Source organism: Psammomys obesus, unplaced genomic scaffold (genome assembly GCF_907164565.1).
Source record: "Psammomys obesus unplaced genomic scaffold, mPsaObe1.curated_primary_1811, whole genome shotgun sequence".
Lineage (NCBI taxonomy): Eukaryota > Metazoa > Chordata > Mammalia > Rodentia > Muridae > Psammomys > Psammomys obesus.
Window position 1 is genome coordinate 547,358 of NW_026590365.1, and position 20,424 is coordinate 567,781.

Below are 20,424 nucleotides of genomic sequence, written 5' to 3' on the forward strand. Positions count from 1 at the left end.
GAACATCAATATCTGTGATCCTCATTTGATCACCCTTTTATAAGCACTATAATTTGAAAGTGCTCATTTATAAATATGTCTCCATGTAAATATCATAAATACATGTCTCAATATCCTGAAGTCTAATTGGCACATGCCAATTCTGAATTCAGTAAAACAAATCTTAGGATCCAAAGTGGAAAAAAAAAAGTGGGTAAGTCTTTCTACTCTGTTCTACAATATTGTAGCAACTACTCAATTATAAGCTTAAGCTCATTCATGGTAGCAATATACGTTTATCAATCTGTCTTACACTGTGGTCCCCATTAATAGACTAGCCATGGATATTATTTATTAGTGCTTTAGTAATCAGTATACAGCTTGGAACTTGTATACCCAAGTCAGGAAAAATCCCTTATCAAAATAAGAGTAAAACCTACATGTCATCTTGAAAAGTACAAGGAGGCCTTAACTTATGGAGAATTTATGGTCTGGAGAGACAGTGAAATTTGAAACAAGGTAAATTTTAAAAAACTGGAATTATAAAAAATGAGAATAGAAACACTGTGTGCCTGATGTTAACTGGCAATGACCATGAGCACAACCTACTTACTGTTGTCATCGACTCTATATAAATGTTGAGTGATCTAAAGTTTTCTGAACTATAACAGATAAAATTGGACAAATATCGCAACCAATCACATAACTTTGTTTAATTTGGTTTACTAGTGTGATCCCTGGGAGAAGGAGTATACATGTCTATAAGGCCTCAAGGAAATATCTGGAGAAAGAATCTGACCCGTATTTGCCTTGTCTGGAAAAGTGAGAAATGGGTAGAAGTAGACAGGTCCCCTTCTGGATGGTAGAATTCTAGGATTTAGTTAGAAAGTACAGCCACAGGAGGTAGTAACCGAAAGTGTTCAAGCCAGAACTTTTTGAATATCTGCCAAGAAAAAAGGTTTAGTATGAAAACAACCTTTAGGCAAGAGGCTGTGTCCAATCCTACTGATATCAAAGCCCCTCTCCTTTTTCCCCAGGAGAGGAAATATGCCACGAGGAGGTAGATCTAAGGTCCAGGGCCAGGAACAGAGGGTTTTATGCCCCAGAGAATATTATGAACAGTCTGACTGGACAACCAAATGTATCTTACGTATCCTGTTGTTATGTCTAAAATAAATGGTCTGGGTACTGATAGCAGTTGTAAAACATTAAAAAATGGTTTTTTTATTTCAGTGTCAGAAAGAAAACCCTTTCTATCCCATTAAAAACAGAAGAATGAGGGCCAAAAAATGGCATGAAGTAAACAAAAATCCTTTAGTGCAACCCCTTACCTCTCTATAACATGCTCAGTGTGCAATTTCTCATCAGGTAATACGCTGAATGGTTGCTTTATGTAAACAAAAGAATGAGCGATACAGTGTAGCCCATCAAAAGTGCTGTTTCAACAGACTGCCCTCTGAATGAGGTTTGGGAATTAACAACAGTTCTAATGCCTTATCCAAGTAATTACTCACAGGGTCCTCCCTGGTCTGCTTTTTCCTGTCACTGTCTGACATATTTTCCTAGAATACTTCTCCCTATCTTTCTGTGCTTTGAATATTTGTCCAAACTTAAACTAAAAATAATGAAATTGTGCCATAAAAACTTCAAATATAAAGGAGCATGAGGAGGAAGAGGAGGTCAAGAAAATCCCTTCATTTCTTTTTGTGGACCTCAAAAGGAGGGCTGGCACTGTTTGTAAACCAAACTGCTAAGAAAAAGGAAAAATGGATCTACAAAACCATCAGGGTTGGTATGAGACTCTGTATTTCAGACTCAATTCTCTATAAATCTGACCAATCAACTCCACTGCTATGCCCCTTGTAGCTATGACTTTGAAAAATTAAAAAAAACAACAACAACTCATTTTAGGACACTCTTAAGTGGCTTTAAGTACTGGTTACAGTATATATACATATATATATGTATAAAAGTTATACATATATATATGTATGTATATATGTTATATATATACATGTATAAAGTTATATATATGTATATATATATGTATACATATATATGTATAAAAGTTTTAGAAAACAAGAAAAGATGTGGGGGGGTGGAGCAGCGTATGTTTGTTCACAGCCTTCAGTTTGATTCCTGTTTTTGTATGTTTATCGTAGGAAAAATGTCTATAACATAGCATGAGGGATCAGGGAGGGCAGCCATGGGCGCCGCACTAGAATTCAACCCAGGAAGAGGTTGAAAAAACTGAAATCTGGACAGTGGAGAGGTGAAAGTGGAATAGGAAGAGCCACATGGGAGACCAGCTAACTTTTTCTGCAGTCTCATGAACCTGGCTCAGTAGGCTGTTCTAACCCCAATCACAGGGCAAGTTGTAGTCAGAGGCAAACATAGTCTTGACTTCAGCACATACTCAAGAGACCAGCGCAGCATGTCTGCTGTGGCCTGTGATATTCACATGGTATCATGACGACGGCGGTGCAGGGACAAATGGTCAGACCGAGAAAAACTGCGGTTGCAGTCTGTGCACCGGAAGGGCTTGATGCCTGTGTGCTTACGGAAATGGCGAGTAAGCTCATCCGAGCGAGCAAATTTCCAGGAGCAGCCATCCCAGGTGCATTTGTAAGGCTTCTCTCCTGCAGGGGGTAAATAACAACATGAAGATAATCAGGAAATGACTGGCTACCAGAAAAACAGCAGAATACCTAATTTATATTTATATCAAAACTTTAGATTAAAAGTAAGAAGAGGTGCTCTCATTTACCTCTTTAACACTTTTGCCAAATAAATATCAAATTGTTTGTCTTGTACAAGTTTCAAGATATACACGCACTATGGGACTGGATAAATATATGTAATTAGCATATGTATTACTTCACATACTGTTTTTTTGTGGTCAGAAACTTAAAAATCTACCCATCTACACAGTGCTGTTTGCAGAAGTTCTAAAGTTAGGCTGAGACAGTAGAGTGGAGATAACACAGGCTCTCAAAGGATCTTTGGATTCTGCCTTTATCACACTAACTATATATTAAATAATCCCTTTCCCCTGGCCAAGTCTATTTTCTCAACTCTAAACAGAGGAGGCAAAAATATCTCACAAGGTTGCTCAAAGCATTTTAGAAGGTAGAGGCCAGTCATAGGAAAGCATACTTGTAATCCTAGCATTCAAGAGGGAGAGGCAAGAGGTACATTGCAGGTTTGAGGCCAGGCTAGTCTATATAGTGAGTTCCAGCCTATGCAAGGCTGTATAGTAAGGCACACTCAAAAGAAAAAAAACAAAAAAGAAAACCTAGATTTCTAGTAAACAGTACAATTGAAATCCAAACTGTATTAGTAATATTTCCCATTTCTGTGACCAAATGCCAATAAGAAGTTAAGTTAGGGAAGAAAAGACTTATTTTGGCTCACAGTTCGAGGGAATAAAGTCCATTATGGCAAAGTAGACAGTGTCAAGAGGCGCCATTCTCTCAGGAGCTTGGTTCACAGCTCTGGAGATCAGAAAGCACAAAGAGAATAGAAAGTGGGCCTGCGGTATATGACTGTCATCCAGAGATTCATTTCCTACAGCCAAGCTCCAACTGCCAAAATTTCCACAACCTCCCCCAAACAGCACAACCAGCTGGTGTCCAGGTTTTCAAATACATGGACTGGTAGGCAGAATTTCACATGCAAATTGTAACACAAATCCAGGTTGCTGCCACTATATATTGTCTCATCTGATACAACCTAATGAGCAATCTGAAAAAAAGTCATCTACAATAAGAACACATGATTCAATGGAAAGAGCACTCAGCCAAAGCTTGCATCTGTGTAAGGTAACTTGTACATGGAAGGAATGGGGAGACTTGTCAGGCCCAAGTACTTTAAATAGCTCCATGCTCAGAATCTTAAGGTTCTAGCTGGATTGTATATGGGACATGAATGCTCAAGAATGAGAAATGAGGAGAAAAAGTAGTATAAGAAGAAACTACCACAGTGCAACCCCATTAAAATGCTTAGGTCAAATACCATACCTTTGTACACTTAAAGTCAGTATCAACACACTGAAATGGAAATTAAAAAATACCAACAATGAGAAAAGATGGTAAAAGGATGGTATAAGCCCCCCCCTTCTTTTACAAACTTTGTACTGCTTGAATGCTTTAAAATCATTATGTGTGTGCATATATTCATAATATATGGTATATATCATATATATTATAACAAAAAATAAGCCAAGAGTGGTAGTGAACATGTGTAATCCTAGTACTAAAGAAACTGAGGTGGGAAAGTCAAGAATTTGAGGTTAAACCAGGTTTCTAAGCAAGATTCTGTTGCAAAAGTTAATTAATTAGGGATGGAGAGACAGCCCAGTGATTCAGAACTGTTCTTGCAGAGAACCCAGGCTCAATTCCGAGAACTGACATAGTGACTCACCACTATTGGTAAATCCAATTCCAGGGGATCTGATGCCTTCTTTTGGCCTTTGTGGCACCAGATATATACATAATATACAGCCATATATATATAAGCAAAACACCCATACACATAAAATAAAAATAAATAAATCTATTTTGTTTTTTCCTAGACAAGGGTTCTATATGTATCCCTGGCTGACCTGGAATTCACTCTGTAGACCAGGCTGGCCTTGAACTCAGAAGATCCACCTGCCTCTGCCTCCCAAGTGCTGGGACTAAAGGTATATAGCACTACTACCAACCTAAAATTTTTTTTAATCAAAAGAAATATGCTATATGAACAAATAAATTTAACTTGACTAAGTGTAGGTCACAAATTATAGTAATAATTGTTTTCACTTAATTTTCTTCCATGTTTCTCTATTATAATGATTGTGTATTTTACAAGAGAAAAACAATAACACAGACAACAAAAGTGTATTAGGATTTTAACAGTCTTTGTTCTTCTATGCCCTCTTGACCCATTATAAAATTTCCAAGGCATTTACATTTTTGAAGTTTTAAATTCTAGTGGCAATAGGATTTGCATCTTTTCTTTTAACTTACTCTTGACACATACTAACCCTTTCAAGTGTTCACTAATCAATTATATAGCTGTTAGATAATGGACAACAGAATGGAGTCCAGCCTGACTCACAGGTTTAGAGTAGTACCAAGAAACTATTTGGTTGATTAAAAATGTGAGTTACTGAGCATTTCAATATTCAGAAATGTCTACATTAGCCTCTAAGAAGAATGACGTACAACTGAATATATTAAGATTAAAGATAACCTGGGTATACTGGTACACACCTTTAATCCAAGACCCATAAGGCAGAAACAGGGAAATCTCTGAGTTTAAAACCTGCTTGATCTACATAGTGAGTTCTGGGTTAGGCAGGAGCACTTTGTCTATCTCTCAAACAAAAGGGAAAAGACTGGAAGGTTACGCATGATTATTAACATCTAGAAAGGAGAATGGGATTTCAGAGAATGTAGAGAATGTAAATGAGGTTTTGGTTCTTTTAACTTTTATTTGATATAGTAGTAGCTCATCTCCACACTTCACAATGGTTTGCTATGTATAGACTTTATTGTAATTGCTCAGGATTTCTCCTAATAACTCCTATTTTCACTATGCCCAAATGAAGAATAACTGACTTGTTAAAGTAGTGCCATCATGTGGCTACCTGGGCTCATTGCTAGAACACTCAGAAAGAAGTCTTTCTATTTCAAGATCTTTGCCTTTTATTATGGTTAAAGAAACTTGTGTTCAACCTAAAATCAGTGTTTTCTACAGCAAAACTTGATGAGGGCACATAACAAAAAAACAAAGCAACAACAACAATAAAAAAAACAAAACAAACATACAAAAAAAAAAAAAACAAGCAAGCAAGCTACAGGCCAACAACCCTAAGAACATAGGCACAAAACTGCCAATAAATTATTTTCAAACTGAATTAAACAGTATATAAAAAATAATAAAGCCAGGATGGGTCAGTGCACACAAATGAATAATGTAACACAGTACACAAATAGGATCAAAGGTAAATATCCCAGGGCAATCTCAATAAATGAGACAGGACTCAGATACAGTTCAATATCTGAGCCCTGCGGAAATTAGGAATAGGAGGAGCATATCGTTACATGATAAAGGTCAGATGCAGCAAACCTATAACTAGCATAATACTGAATGAGAGGACACAGGTAGCACTTCTTGTACTACAAAAACAAAGCAAAGATGTCTATAAGATGCACTCCTCTTAAATATAGTGCTTGAAATTTTATGCATGGCAATAATGCAAGACAAAAAATAAAGAAGCAAACAAAAACAAAGGAAGAAAAAGAGAGACAGGCTACCGAAATGGTTCAGTGGCTACAGGTACTTGCCACCAAGCCTGAAAACCTGAGTTCAGTCCCCTGGAGCCATAAGGTAGGAGGGAATCAATTCCTGCAAATTGTCCTCTGACTTCTATACATATACGAGTGGCACATGTGCCTATCCCCACACAAAATAAATCAATAAATGTAATTCTTAGAAAAAGAAATAGGAAAATAACCCCAATCACAAATGCCTAAGACTATCCTGGGATAAATCTTTCCAAGAAGATAGAAACCCAAAAGATGAAAGACTAGAAGATAAAAATTATAAAACATTAAAAAAAAAAACCCAACTCTACATACTCCAACATGGATAGACCTCCGAGTTTCTTGGACTAGTCATGTAAATATTAAAAAGTATCACGAATCTAAAAGCAATCGACATATTAAATGTAATACCTATCACAATTCCAATGGCATTATTTTAAAAATAGGAAGAAAATCTTGAAATGTATATGGAAGCACAAAAGACCTAAACAGCCAAGAAATCCTACGTAAAATGTGTAATGCTGATTTCAAAACATACTACAGAGCAATAGTAACAAAACAAAACAAAACAAACAAAAAACATTATGTTTTAGTATAAAATAACACCAATATTTAATATGTTCCTAGATGGTAATGCTTGAAGTGACTGGATTATGAGTGTTATGATCAATCTACGCTCTTAAAATTTTTATTATTCCTAAGTGATGGAAAATATGAGGCAGAGCATGCAGAGAAGAAGGCGATCAGCAGGAGTAGGACTCAGAAGGTATATTGTGTCCATAGCTTTTGCTTGTTTATTCTCAGTGTCTGTTGTTTACCACAATGAGGTGAGCCACTCTGCGCCACCATGATGCTCTGCTTCACCAGAAACAATGGAGGCAGGTGGTCATAGATTAAAACCTCTAAACCAGGGACCAAAATAACACTTTCCACTTTAAAGTTGGTTTGCTGAAACAGTTATTAAAATGATTAGAAGTGCCTAAACCACATGCATTGGGGAAAGGTCATCCTTACCAATAAATTGCACTGGGTAAGCTGGATACCCACATGCAAAACATTGAAAATATATCCCTCTCTCTCACTAAACTAAAACTTAACTCAAAATGGTACAGAAATTAAGGTCAGAACTATAATTTTCAAACTAGCAGAGGAATATATTTGAAATACTTCAAGATGTACACATAAGCAACAATTTCCTCAAAATGACTCTAAGAGCTCAGGAAATAAAATCAAGACTCAAGACAGGGGTGATAACAAATTAAAATGCATCTTCAGAATAAAGGAAAAAATTAACAAGACACTGGCAACCTATAGAATGAGAGGAAAACTTTTGTTAGTTATTCTTATGACAGAGTAATAACATCCACAATATGGAAAGAACTCAAAAAAGTTCACAGCAAATGATTAATTCACTCATGAAATGGGAAAATTATATGACCACACACTATTGAAAAGAAGAAACACAAATACTCAGGTAAATACATGAAAAATGCTTAGTGTTTAGTTGTTGCAGAGAAACAAAAGAAACTTGTATTGAGATTCAACCTCAGCCTGGCCACAATGGCTATTATAATAAACAAACAAATACCGGGTGTTGAGAAGAATATGTAGGAAAAAGGTTCCTCTTGCTCTGTTGGTGGCAAAGTAAACTAGTACATCAAAAGAGTATGGCCATTCCTTAAACAAAGCCAAAATATTGGGAGGTTGAAATAAAAAGCATCAGAAATTCAAGGTCAGCCTCAGCTACATAGCAAGTTTGAGGTCAGACATGGCTATGTGAGACCCTGTGTTAAAAACAAAACAAAGGGGTTGGAGAAGATGGCTCTGCAGTTAAGAACACTGACTGCTCTTCCAGAGGACCTGGGTTCAATTTCCAGGACCTGTGGCAACTCACAACTTTCTGTAACTCCAGATCCAGGGGACGACACACTCACTCACACAGAAATACATATAGACAAAGTACCAATGCACACAAAATAAAAATAAAACAAAACAAAAATCTAAGGTGCTGGGGAGACATGTCAGTTGGTAGAGTACTTGCATATCATGCATGATACCTTGAGTTTAACACCTAGAATTGCAAAAATAGGCACAGCAGCATACTCACAGGAAGGTACCAGGCTTTCCGTTTTGCTAGATTGTTTTTTATGAAAGTAGTTTTAGGATAAGAACAACATTAGGGGCAAAAACCATAAGTGATCTTGTCTTTCTTGTAGTTTTTTCTCTCTCTCCTCCTAGTCTCCTCTCTCTTAGTATTTGTGTATGCAAATGTGTATTAGAGCTGGAACAATGGCAGGGGTGACAGAGTTGGTGGTAAGGGGTGGGAGGAGCAGACCTGTATGGATTCTTCGGTGAGCTTTCAGGTGAGAGCTTTTGGTGTACACTTTGCTGCAGCCTGCAAAGTCACACTGGTGAATCCGTCTTCTCTTTAAGTCAAGAGACTCTTCTCCATGCATTTGAGCCATTGTTGTTGGTCTAAGTTAAGAAAGAGAGATAAGACCAATTACAGAGGTGCTATTTCATATCATCTTATCATTTATGCAAAGTTAATACGATCTTCCCAAGAGAAGAAATAGGTGGAACAATGTAAGCAGTTCTTTCAACTGCTTAGGAAATGCAGTTCCCTGAGAAAGCACTGGAGGTGGTTAATTTTTCCTTGAGTAGCTATGTTGTCAAACTGTGTAAACATTTCACTTCAACCAGTGCCATTCTTGTTCTTAACAAAAATGTATTTTTTTTTCATATTACATGCTTGCTCAATGCAAGCTAATTGTTTCCAATTTGTTTCAGGATTAGAAGACCAGGCCATTTTAAACTTATAGAGAAAAAGACTACAAAACTATAATTTATAGGAAATTAAAAGATGTTTTTTTCAAGGATAAAATTCATGATACACAAATAAAATGCAACTTAATATGCATGAACATACACATGCATGGACAGACACTCATATAGTTCTTGGGGAAAGCAGTTAGCTTGTCTCTTGTTTTTCTCAAACTTGTAGTGCTGTGTACTGTTAATTCTACCTACATACCTGTGTATACATGCACACATGCATACATATGTGCTTGGCATATACATAAGCATGCACACACATACACATACACACACACACACTTTTAAGTACTTACTCATGTTGAAATCCCTGCAGACTATGTAAGGCTGAAGATCCACTCTCAATTGCACTCTCCTCACTGTCACTTGGAAATTCCAATGGAGACATGGAGGTGGGATCAACTTTGACTAAAAACAAAGAAAGGGAGTACTGTAGACCAGGATGCATGCATATTAACAATTATTTTCAGGATTCCCAGATTGGACCATATTGAGAGGTGTAAGATAAAAAAAATAATTAAAAAAAAAGAAAGAATAGGAAGACAGCAACTTCTAAACAACATTTTACCACAAGAAGGAACAGAGATGTCTTTGAAAGAAGGGTAGAAGGACTGTTTGTGCATCACCAGAATGTGAATTTCCCTAGGACATGATCTGCCTCCAGCTCCTCGGAAAGGGTCTGCAGAAAAGACAGGTTCAATGTACTTAGGTTCAATGAATACAAGGTCCACTGAAGTCTCTGAATAGTTCCCTGACTGTCTTGGGAGAACTCCTAAGATTATCCCAACAGTTATGACACTAAAAACTGATTGTAATATCACACATATGGTGGCAATAAATATTTCAAACCATGTCAGAAGCAACATACTTTCTATGATCATTTCTGATTATGAACAAAAATAAATGTAGTTCTGGAGAGGAAACTGTGTTGTTGAAAACAATGAAAGAAGGGACTTAATTTATGCCTTCTTAATTCTGAGCTCACTTAAAAAGTTTAAACTTGGTGGCACAGGCCTGTAACCCAAGTTATTCAAGAAGCTAATTCAGGAGACTCAAAAGTTCATCCTCTACTTGGGCATTATGTTTAAGCCAGTTTGAGCAAACTTCTAAAACTGTATCTCAATTTTTTTTTAAAAAAGGTGTGTTTTGTTTTGTTTTTAAAATCAAAATAAGGCTGAAGAAATGTAGTTCAGTAGTAGAGTATTTGTTTAATATGTGTGAGATGCTCAGTTCAACTACCAGTACTACAAGACATAAATAAATAGATAGATGATAGCATATAAAACTCTTCTCTTCTGAGCAAATTCTCAACCTAGTTTTCTCAATGGATGACCTGTGGTGAAACACCTACTAGGCAGCCCTATGATGGGGGTCTATGGAGAAGTGCACAGTCACATTGTAACATAATCTTCTAGAGAATTCCCAACTCAGTTAAGGAAAAATGTCTTCATACCCTTGAAATCAAATCAAACCTTAAATGCAAGAAAACCTTAAAAGGAAGGTTATGGATGTCAAATAATCGTCTACACGTTTATACAGAGAAAAGGGATAGGAATGTTGAGTTTTCTACCAAAGCATTGCTACCTAATGGCACAGGAAAAAGAATGACACAGTCATCAAGGAAGTTCAAGGGACAGACATTGTTTTAGTGAGTGTAAACTTTTAGTTTTGGTTTGGAATTTAACTCAGTGTTCACATTTTGCATTTTGCTTTAAGACGGAAATATTTTAAATATAATGCTTTAAATTATTTACTATTAGATAATAACATATATTATTATATAATATATATCAATATTATATAATACATATTATAATTTTATAATATATAATAATATAAAGAATCTAGAAAGATACATAATATTTCACTCAAGAATATGGAACCCTGTTTGAGAAACACGGTCTAAAGGAGATCAATTATATGTTCTTTTGTGACAGGGTCTCCTTATGTAACCAAGACCACAGTGTGGCCCAGAACTTGCTCTGTAGTCCAAGGCTAGCCTGGGATTCATAATCTTCCTGCCCAGGCCTCTCAAGTGCTGAGGTACATGCCAAGCAAGACACGTGGCTCATTATACGTTCTTAAGCATTACATAGAAATTATTTTAAAACCACCTTACAAATTATAATCAAAACAACATCCCTTTGAAACAGTGTCCCTCAAAATTAGAAAAGGTAAGGAGACAAGATAGAGTGACTCAGACAAGTGACTCTAGGAAGCTGTGAATCCGGGCTCACCTGATCCAGCATTTTTGCCGTCTCCTCCAATGAGTGGGACAGTAATAGCTGCAGGGCTCCCGTCTGCAGGCAAACTGGTATAGACCATAGGCAAAGACTGAACCACCAGTGGGATTGTCTTTAGTCCACCCATCTTATTTGGCAAACTGACTGAGGGGATGGTATGAATCACATGTAAAATCGGTTGGCCCCCAGTACCCTGAGAGGAGGCCAGGATAGAGCCTGGTGTAAGAACAGTAGGAATGGCTGCTGTGGTGCCCGTGTCAGGTGATGTGGATACCACCATTGCTTGCGCTGCAGACGGTGGTTTGGGAGGGCGTATTGGAGCTTGCAGCATGCTAGCAGGCTGGAGAGGAGCCTTCGGCTTGTGAAAGGAGAGATCCACTGGTTCCACCTGCGGCAGGTTGAAATCACTAGCCAGGAGTTCTTCTGGGGGCTCGATCTTGATGTCATTTAACAGGGCTGGGTTCTCCATGGAGCTGGCATCCAGGAGTGGTGGAGAAGTCATCGTTCTTCTGTCTACAGTTACAGGAGGATTTCTGATTGGAATAGGGCCAGTGGCCTAAAATAAACAATTACAAGGTGACACATCCACCGTTAGTACTCGGAAGAGACACAACAACAAAGAAAGAAAGAAATCTCTACTCTCATGGAAAGCAGACATGATGTTGAAAGGAATGAGACAGTAACACAGTAAAGAATAAAAAGGAAAGAAAATGATACTAAGCACTAGTGTTAAATATTGGCACTGCAGTATCATACAACTGATGAAAATCCTTTACTTAATTTTTCACAATCACAGATATAAAGTGAAATGCAGTTTTAACTTGAAATATCCAAATAATGGATATTCATTTAGAAAACTGCTCTTCAAAAAAGAAAAAGAAGAAAAGAAAAGAAAAAGACAAGAAACCTTTTACACAATCTTCCTCCAAAAGTATTGTGCTAAGTCCAATGACAGCATTTATGAATAAGGCACAGCTAAGAAGTACGCACTAATTGTAATGCTGGGATAACATGAGTAGCTTATAAGTCATGCCAAAATAAGTGATTTGACCTAGGAACAAGAAGTTTCAGAGAAGCAAACAAGGAAGTGGATGTAGCACAGTGGTACAAATTAGATCCCTGGAAGGATAGGGAAAATAAAAGTCGCAGGTTCCATTCCAACACAAAAAAGGTTTGTTGGGGTGGAGGAGGGGGTTAGGTAATTTGTTCTATCTAGAGGAAGGCATTAAGTAGAAAGTGACATTTTATATGAGTCAGAGAATTAATATGCTTTCTCAAGGAGAAATAAAAAGGTACAACACTTCCATTTGCAATGATATGTTAGCAGATGATAGTGTAGAGAATATGATACAGGGTAATTAGTTGACTTTACATGCAAAATTAAATTTTGTTAAGTTCTAAATTGTGGAATATCTACAAAGAAAATGCACAGCTGCACTCCCATCAATTGGGGCACTGAGGAAAGAGGCTGAAGTGGGAGAGGCTGAGCTCAGAGGATCATGAGACCAGCCTGGGATACACAGTAAGACTTGGACTCAAAATTTATGCAGTTATTTGTGTGCAGGCACAAGCAAATGTACATACACACACTCCCACATGCACATTCACACACACAGAGATTGAGAGAGACAGAGACAGAGAAACACAGAAAGATACAGAGATATATCTGCATTCCCATGTTCACTACAAATGTACTCACAATAACAAGACATGGATGAAATCTGTCTAGCAATTGATAAAACGATAAAAAATGAACTACATATACTTGATGGAATATTATTCATTCTCAAAAGGAATACAGTGCGGCCATTAGTTCCACATAGATGTAATTGGGGATCCTTATATTATTATTATTATTATTATTATTATTATTATTATTATTATTGTTGTTGTTGTTGTTGTTTTTCAAGACAGGGTTTCTCCGTATAACAGCCCTGGTTTTCCTGAAACTCACTCTGTAGACCAGGCTGGCCTCAAACTCAGAGATCCACCTGCCTCTGCCTTCTAAGTGCTGGGATTAAAGGCATGTGCCACCACCATACAGCTGAGATCTTTATTTTAAATAAAATAATGGAGGCACAGAAAAGTATCACATGATCCTACTCATGTGTGGAATCTTATTAAAGCTCAATTTATACAGGTTGGGGGCAGAAAGAGTGACTACCAGAGCTTAGGGACATTGGCAGAAGGATGGGCAAACAATGATCAATAGGAACTAGCTGTGGTTTGATAAAGGAAAGAACCCTGGAATCCTATCACACAGCATATTGTGTGCCTCATATAACACTGGGCCTGAGAGATGGTTCAGCCATTACGAATGCTTACTGCTATGGCAGAAGACCTGGTTTCAGTTCTCAGCACCCACATGGCAGCTCATAGGCACCAGTAATTTCAGTTTCAGGGGCACTCAATGTCCTCTTCTCCCTCCAAACCCACTGCATGCATATGTACGCCTCATTCAGGCTCACATAGACACAAATAAACAACAATTTAAGAAAGAGAAGAAAATATTTTGAAATTTTACTTAATAAAATAATGTTTGAGGAAGTGAATATGTTTAACATAAGCTACATATTATTCAATGTATAGAGACATCCAAACATTATATGGCACCATAGTAATGTATATGAACTTTGTTTTAAATTTAGTTAAAAGACATTTAAAAAATTCTAACAGTCATTGAATAAGCAATTAAATGCATAAAATCCCAACCTAATTATAATATTTCTAAAAATTCAATCAAATCAGATATCAAGGATGCTGTGTAGTGTGTATACAATAGCCAAGAAAGATGAAACATGAAAATGGCCTTGGAGATGGCAATGCCACTTCAGCCAATAATAAGAGCAAGCCTTCAGTCTCTGACAACATGATACTGGAGTTATGGAAGATTCAACTATAAGAAATGTTTAAAATGCATTTTGATAGAAAACTGAGGTAGTTTTCAGTTCTATATTTAGAAAGAAAGAAAAAAAAGGAGGGTTTAAGAAAAAGCTGAGTAATAGAAGAGTAGAGTGACATGAACAAAACTATTTCAACAAGATTTACCTTTCTGCTCAATGACATAATAGTGAAAGAGAAGTAATACTGCATTTAAAGATACCAGAAAAGAAACAAGACTGAATATATGATGGTATTAAAGAGATTTTGTTAAATATAAATGTGATGATGGTACTATAGTAGTAACTGTTTTTTTTTTTTTTAAATGATGACAGAAAATAAGGACCTGAATTCTGAAAGGGATTAGGATTATGGAGAGGCAGTGTTCCCTTACTGTGACATCATTTAGAGACTACCTCCCAAGAGCATTCTGGAAATAAGTAAGGGCACACAAAAAATAATCTATACTCAACACCTCCAGAACTTAGCCAGACTGCCACATGTTTTTCTCTTCTGGTTGCTGAGATATTGCTTTCTTGAGTTGCAAGTTCCTATCTCAACTCAGGCCTGTTTTAATTTTTTTTCCATTTTATTTCTCCATATGATTTTTCCCATCATTTCATAAGCATCTAATGCTATCCATAATTCATGTGTGGATTAATGCCCTTTGTGAAAAGGGGGTCAGTAAAATCCTTTTTAACAGGAGCAGGTGTGGAATCAGATGAAAATTAGAGAGATAAAATTACCAAAAATTGCTCTACTGGAGCTAAAGAGATGGTTCGGTGGTTTAGAACATTTGGTGTTCATGGAGAAGATTTAGGTTCAGTCCCCAGCACCTTCATCAGGTGGCTCACAACTGCTTGTAACTCCAGTTTGAAGAGATTCAATGTTCTCTTCTGGCCTCTGTGGGCACATGCACACTCATGGTGTTCACATGGAGAAACAGGCATGCACATATGCACACACAAGCACGCACACTTTTAAAAAAATACCCTTTTACTAAATGCAACTTTACTGACCTCTGCATTGCTCAAATCGATTTAAGCTACATTTCCCCTACATTCCTACTTGTTTCTACCTAACTAGCTCCATTCACTGGTATAAGAAGTAGAATCAAAATAATCTATAAGAAGAATAGGAAGGCCATCCATTTCCAATGTTTTCACCGAGCATTTTGATGATACTGAGGAAGGCACTACAATAGAAGCACAAGTTATTAGATGTAATCGTTTCTCCTTTTTTTTTTTTTTTTTAAAAAAAAAAAGATTTACTTTTGTCTTTATGTTTGCATGTGTGGGTATGTGCATGTAGGCATAAGTGCCTGTAGAGGCCAGGTGCTGGGGACTGAACCTAAATTCTCTCCATGAGCACCAAAAATGTTAACTATCAAACCATCGCAAAGGCCCAACAGTGCAATTCGTGATAACTTCATTGCACTAATCTTCACCTGACTCCACACCTGCTCCTGTTAACAAGATTTTCCTGACCCTCTTTCACAAAGGGCATTAATCCATACATGAGCTATGGGTAGCATTAGATGCTTATGAAACGATGGAAGAAAGCAGATGGAGAAGCACAGTGAAAATGAATTTCCTGGACCCGGAGTTACACGTGATTGTGAGCTGCCTGATACAGGTGCTAGGAACTAAATTCAGGATCCTCTGCAAGCACATTGTACACTATTAACTACTGAGGCAACCTCAGCCCTACACACAATATTTTCTATAATAAGACCATTGGTGCTGATGTATAAATAGATACAACAAGGAAGCACCTAGTTAAAATTTTTAATGGATTTTCTAGGGTTTATGCTTTAGACCTAACATTCTAAGGAAGCCAAAACTCTGAGTCTTAAAATATCAAACAAAGACTATTTTGTAAATTCCCTCTTTTGCCAAGGCCCTTTCTAGGACAAAAGGTGCTGCCAACAATAACACTATCAACATGAGGGCTTGCGCTGAGCTGGCACTTTATCAATAATAACTCATTTTACTGAAAACATTCAAGACTATCCAAAACAAAAACTGAACAAAGAAAGTATAGAAATGAATATATACTTATTGCTTTAATGAGAAATAATGTTGCAGGCCCTGTTCAAATAATCCATCCTGGGTTGTGCTTCTATAGACCAAGGCTGTTTTGTGGTTTGTCAATTTTTAACCAAAACTGTCTGCAATGGTACTTAAATCATTGCTCTCTCTTGCAGTTGCTATATGGTTTGAAAAAAATGTTAGAAGGTGGTTATTTAGATCTTAGTGAATAAATAGCTTCCTCAGAGAATATCATTACATTTTCCATGTGGACATACTGATTTTATATATTAGTGATATGGAAATGAACCCAGCCTATACCAAGAATTTCCTGTGTGTCAATGCTTATGCAATCAAGTGCCTTAAGAAAATATACTACGAGGCTAGGGAGATGGCTCAGAAGTTAAGAGCACTGGCTGTTTTCTCAAAGGTTCTGAGTTCAATTTCTTGTAACCACATGGTGGCTCATAACCATCTATAATGAGCTGTGGTGCCCTCTTCTGGACTGCAGGCACGCATGCAGAATACTGTATAAATAATAAATAAATAAATATTTTTAAAAATTCTTTAGCAATTAGACTTTATTCACTTTGTATCCCCCTGTGGTTCCCTCCCTCCTCCTGTCCCAATCCCTCCCTTCCTCCACCCTCTGCATGCATGCCTCTCCTCCCCAAGTCCACTGATAGGGGAAGTCTTCTTTTCCTTCCTTCTGATCCTAGTCAATTAGGTCTCATCAGGAGTGGCTGCACTGTCTTCTTCTGTGGCCTGGTAATGCTGCTTCCCCCTCAGGGGGAGGTAATTAAAGAGCAGGCCAATCAGTTCATGTCAGAGAGAGTCCCTGTTCCTATTACAATGGAACCCACTTGGATACTGAACTGCCATGGGCTACATCTGTGCAGGGTTCTAGGTTATCTCCATGCATAGTCCTTGGTTGGAGTATCAGTCTCAGGAAAGACCCCTGTGCTCAGATTTTTTTGGTTCTGTTGCTCTCCTTGTGGAGTTCCTGTCCTTTCCAGATCTTACTGTTTCCCACGTCTTTCATAAGATTCCCTACACTATGCTCAAAGAAAGCAGTGCTAAGAGGAAAGTTCATAGCCCTAAGTGCCTTCAAGAAGAAATTCGAAACATCTCATGCAAGCAACTTAATGGCTCACTTAAAAGCTCTAGAAAAAAAAAAGAAGCAGACACACCAAAGAGGAGTAGATGGCTGGAAATAATCAAACTCAGGGCTGAAATCAATAAATTAGAAACAAATAAAACAATTCAAAGAATCAATAAAACCAAATAAATCTTTTTTAAAAAAAGAAAAAAAAACATACTATACTTGAAAGCAGCCATCAAGGCTCTTCCTTGATGACCACTTTTCTTTGTGGCTTAAAGATAATCATTCCATATTTATTCACTAGCATAAGCAACACTTTGGCTTGACAGTACCAATGATTACCTTTTAGATATGATCAAAATACTTTTAGTAAGAATCTTGATGTGCAGTATGATTTATCCTATATTTTATATAAAACAATCACTATGGTAAGAAAGAAAAAAGAAAAAAAAACAACAAAAACCCTTCTTTATTTTTTCATTCTACACAGCATGTTAAGAGTTGGAGATTCTAAAGAAGAGTAATGTAAGAATGAGCCCTAAAATTTGGGTGACTCACTAGGATGACTAAGGATAAGCTCTGAACTCTATTCTTCACTGAATACAATAACCACAGGTTTGAAAACTAATATGAAAATTGATGTAAAGCTCTACTGTTAGATTTTTCTCTTTAACTCCTTGTTTTCCTTCTTCAATATTGTGGGCCAGTTTCAGGTTTTGCGTGTTCTCTAGTCAATAATTAACCACTCTTCAGAGAAGAGAATGGTTACTTTCCTTATTTGTTATTTTAAGCTTAATGCTACAGCTTTCCAGGATTTCTGATTCTGTTAAGAAGTCTTTGTGAAAACTTGGGAATGGTTTGAAAGATGTTTTACTTTCCATAGTCCTCCTTAAATGCCCAGGATCCTAATCAAGCTTTAAAAAAGAATATTTGAGTCTGCATTTTTCTTAAGTTCATTATTGACAAATTACCAGAGATCATGGAGGAAGGCAATTCCACAAAGAAATCCAGGAAAAGGTGGCCACTTTCATAAATATGTAAGCTCTTGAACATTTGATGAAGACAACTTTGGCTTACGGAGAGTAAGGGAAATCAAGTAAGGAAAACTAAACTGTTACTTTTCATTTATTTGAAATGGCTCAGATGTGGAGCTTTAAAGCAGAAAAGCAAGACAAGGAAGAAAATGAAAGAACAAAATACTGCAGGCAGCACAGTAAGTAGAAAGGAGAGGAAGGAGTGTTGTCATGGTAACAAGATAAAACCCAGGCTCCTCCCCAAGAGAAAGATAAAAGCTGTTTTTGTATACAGGTCTCTTCTAGCTTTGCTCTGGGTTTAGACTAATCATTTTCACGCTTGGGTGCACTTGTGTGTGCATACGCATATATTATGCACATTCATTATTTTGGTCGAAAAGCCAATTTAACCCTCTGAAATTCCAATCCTTCTTCAGTAGTGCCATGATGTGTTTCAGTATTAGAGAAAAATGGGTGGAGATGAATATTCTTAAAAAGCTAAATTTAATCTAAACCGAGAGAAATTTTGAATCTTACATCCCCCATGATTTCAACAGCATTAGGAAATAAAGCACTATCACACAATATCTCTTTGTACAAACTAATGAGCAAGACAAATTTAAGAGACTAGATTACTGACAAAAACACTCAGGAAAAAAACCAATAAGATCAGAAATGAATACACCTGTATTCCCAGAACTCAGAAGGCTGAAGCTAGAAGATGTTCCTTTCCAAGCTAACCTAGACTACATAACAAGAGCCTTTCCCAAAAAACAAAAACGGAGAGGGAATCACAGAATATACATATGCACATATATACTATAAACGTATGCATACATAAATTCTAAGTATTTGCTTACCATGCAACATGGAAATATTAGTACCTAGCTTTAAATTAAAAAAAAAAGAAAAACAAAGAAATGTTTTCTTTTTAATGTATGTTTCCTTTTAATGCTACACCACCAAAATTATTTTAATAACTATATTCTTACTCTATTATGCATTAGAAAAGTCACATATTATACTGAAGAGTGGTCACCCAGAAAAGATTTGCCCACATCCTAGTGCCCAGAGTTAATAAATATCACCAATTTGGGGAAAAATCATTGCAGGTAGAATGTGATTTTTTGGTTTTGTTTTTTTAAGATGTGGTTTCTCTGTGTAGCTTTGGCTGTCCTGGAACTCACTCTGTAGACCAAGCTGGCCTCAAACTCATGGAGATCTACCTGCCTCTGCCTCCCAAGTGCTGGGATTCAAGGCATGCACCACCACTGCTAGGCAGAATTAAGGATCTTAAAGCAACCATTCTGGATTACCTAGAGAATGCAATTTAGTAGTCAGTATCTTTATAGGAGACACAAAATAAGGTGATGTGAACACATAGTCAGATACTACAGTGATAGGGCCACAAACCTGTATCTACCAGATGTGTGAAAAGACAAGTTTTCATGCACATTTGATGCACAATTTTCTGGCATGCACAATTTGATAATCCAGAACAGTGGAACAACTTTCTCTGAAGACTTTTGCTTCTAAGATTCTTAAAGAATGGATTTCTGTTATCTTATTACTCATAATAGGCAGCCCACAACCACCTGTTAACTACAGCTCTGAGGGGATCCAAGGTCTCTGGCCTACAAGGGCTCCTGTGCTTAAGCATACACAGCCACATAAAGACACACATTTACATTAAATTTAAAAAGTAAATCTTAAAAAAGGAAAAAAATAAGCAATAAATGTTAGTTATAAATGACAGAATAATAACTGAAGATAGTAAAGGAGACAAAAATCATAGATAATAAAAGGTGAGTTATTTCCATGCTATCGCTGACAATACAGAACAGTAAATGAATGGAACTACATGAATGACTGATAGAAATAAATTACTATTCCAGGAGAATGAGTGTACTAGGGATTTATAGGCGTTAAAATGTCAGGGAAATTCTTATAATAGAGATAGAATTAAAATCTGGACTCCTAAATGTGGTGGGGATTGGACAGACTAACTTAGGTACAGTCCCAGTAAACAAA

At 36.9% G+C, this 20,424-nt stretch overlaps 1 protein-coding gene across 1 annotated transcript in view; it reads right to left on the minus strand.

Moving 5' to 3' along the window:
* Positions 1 to 2,089: 2,089 nt before the first annotated feature.
* Klf8 (KLF transcription factor 8) overlaps positions 2,090 to 20,424 on the minus strand; it is a 43,362-nt gene continuing 25,027 nt past the window's right edge. Inside the window, exons 4-7 of the mRNA XM_055606920.1 lie at positions 11,363 to 11,924; positions 9,422 to 9,533; positions 8,626 to 8,765; positions 2,090 to 2,618 (exon numbers count right to left, since the gene is read on the minus strand). Coding sequence (XP_055462895.1) covers positions 2,437 to 2,618; positions 8,626 to 8,765; positions 9,422 to 9,533; positions 11,363 to 11,924 — 996 coding nt within the window. The 3' untranslated portion in view covers positions 2,090 to 2,436. The remainder of the gene's footprint in view (positions 2,619 to 8,625; positions 8,766 to 9,421; positions 9,534 to 11,362; positions 11,925 to 20,424) is intronic.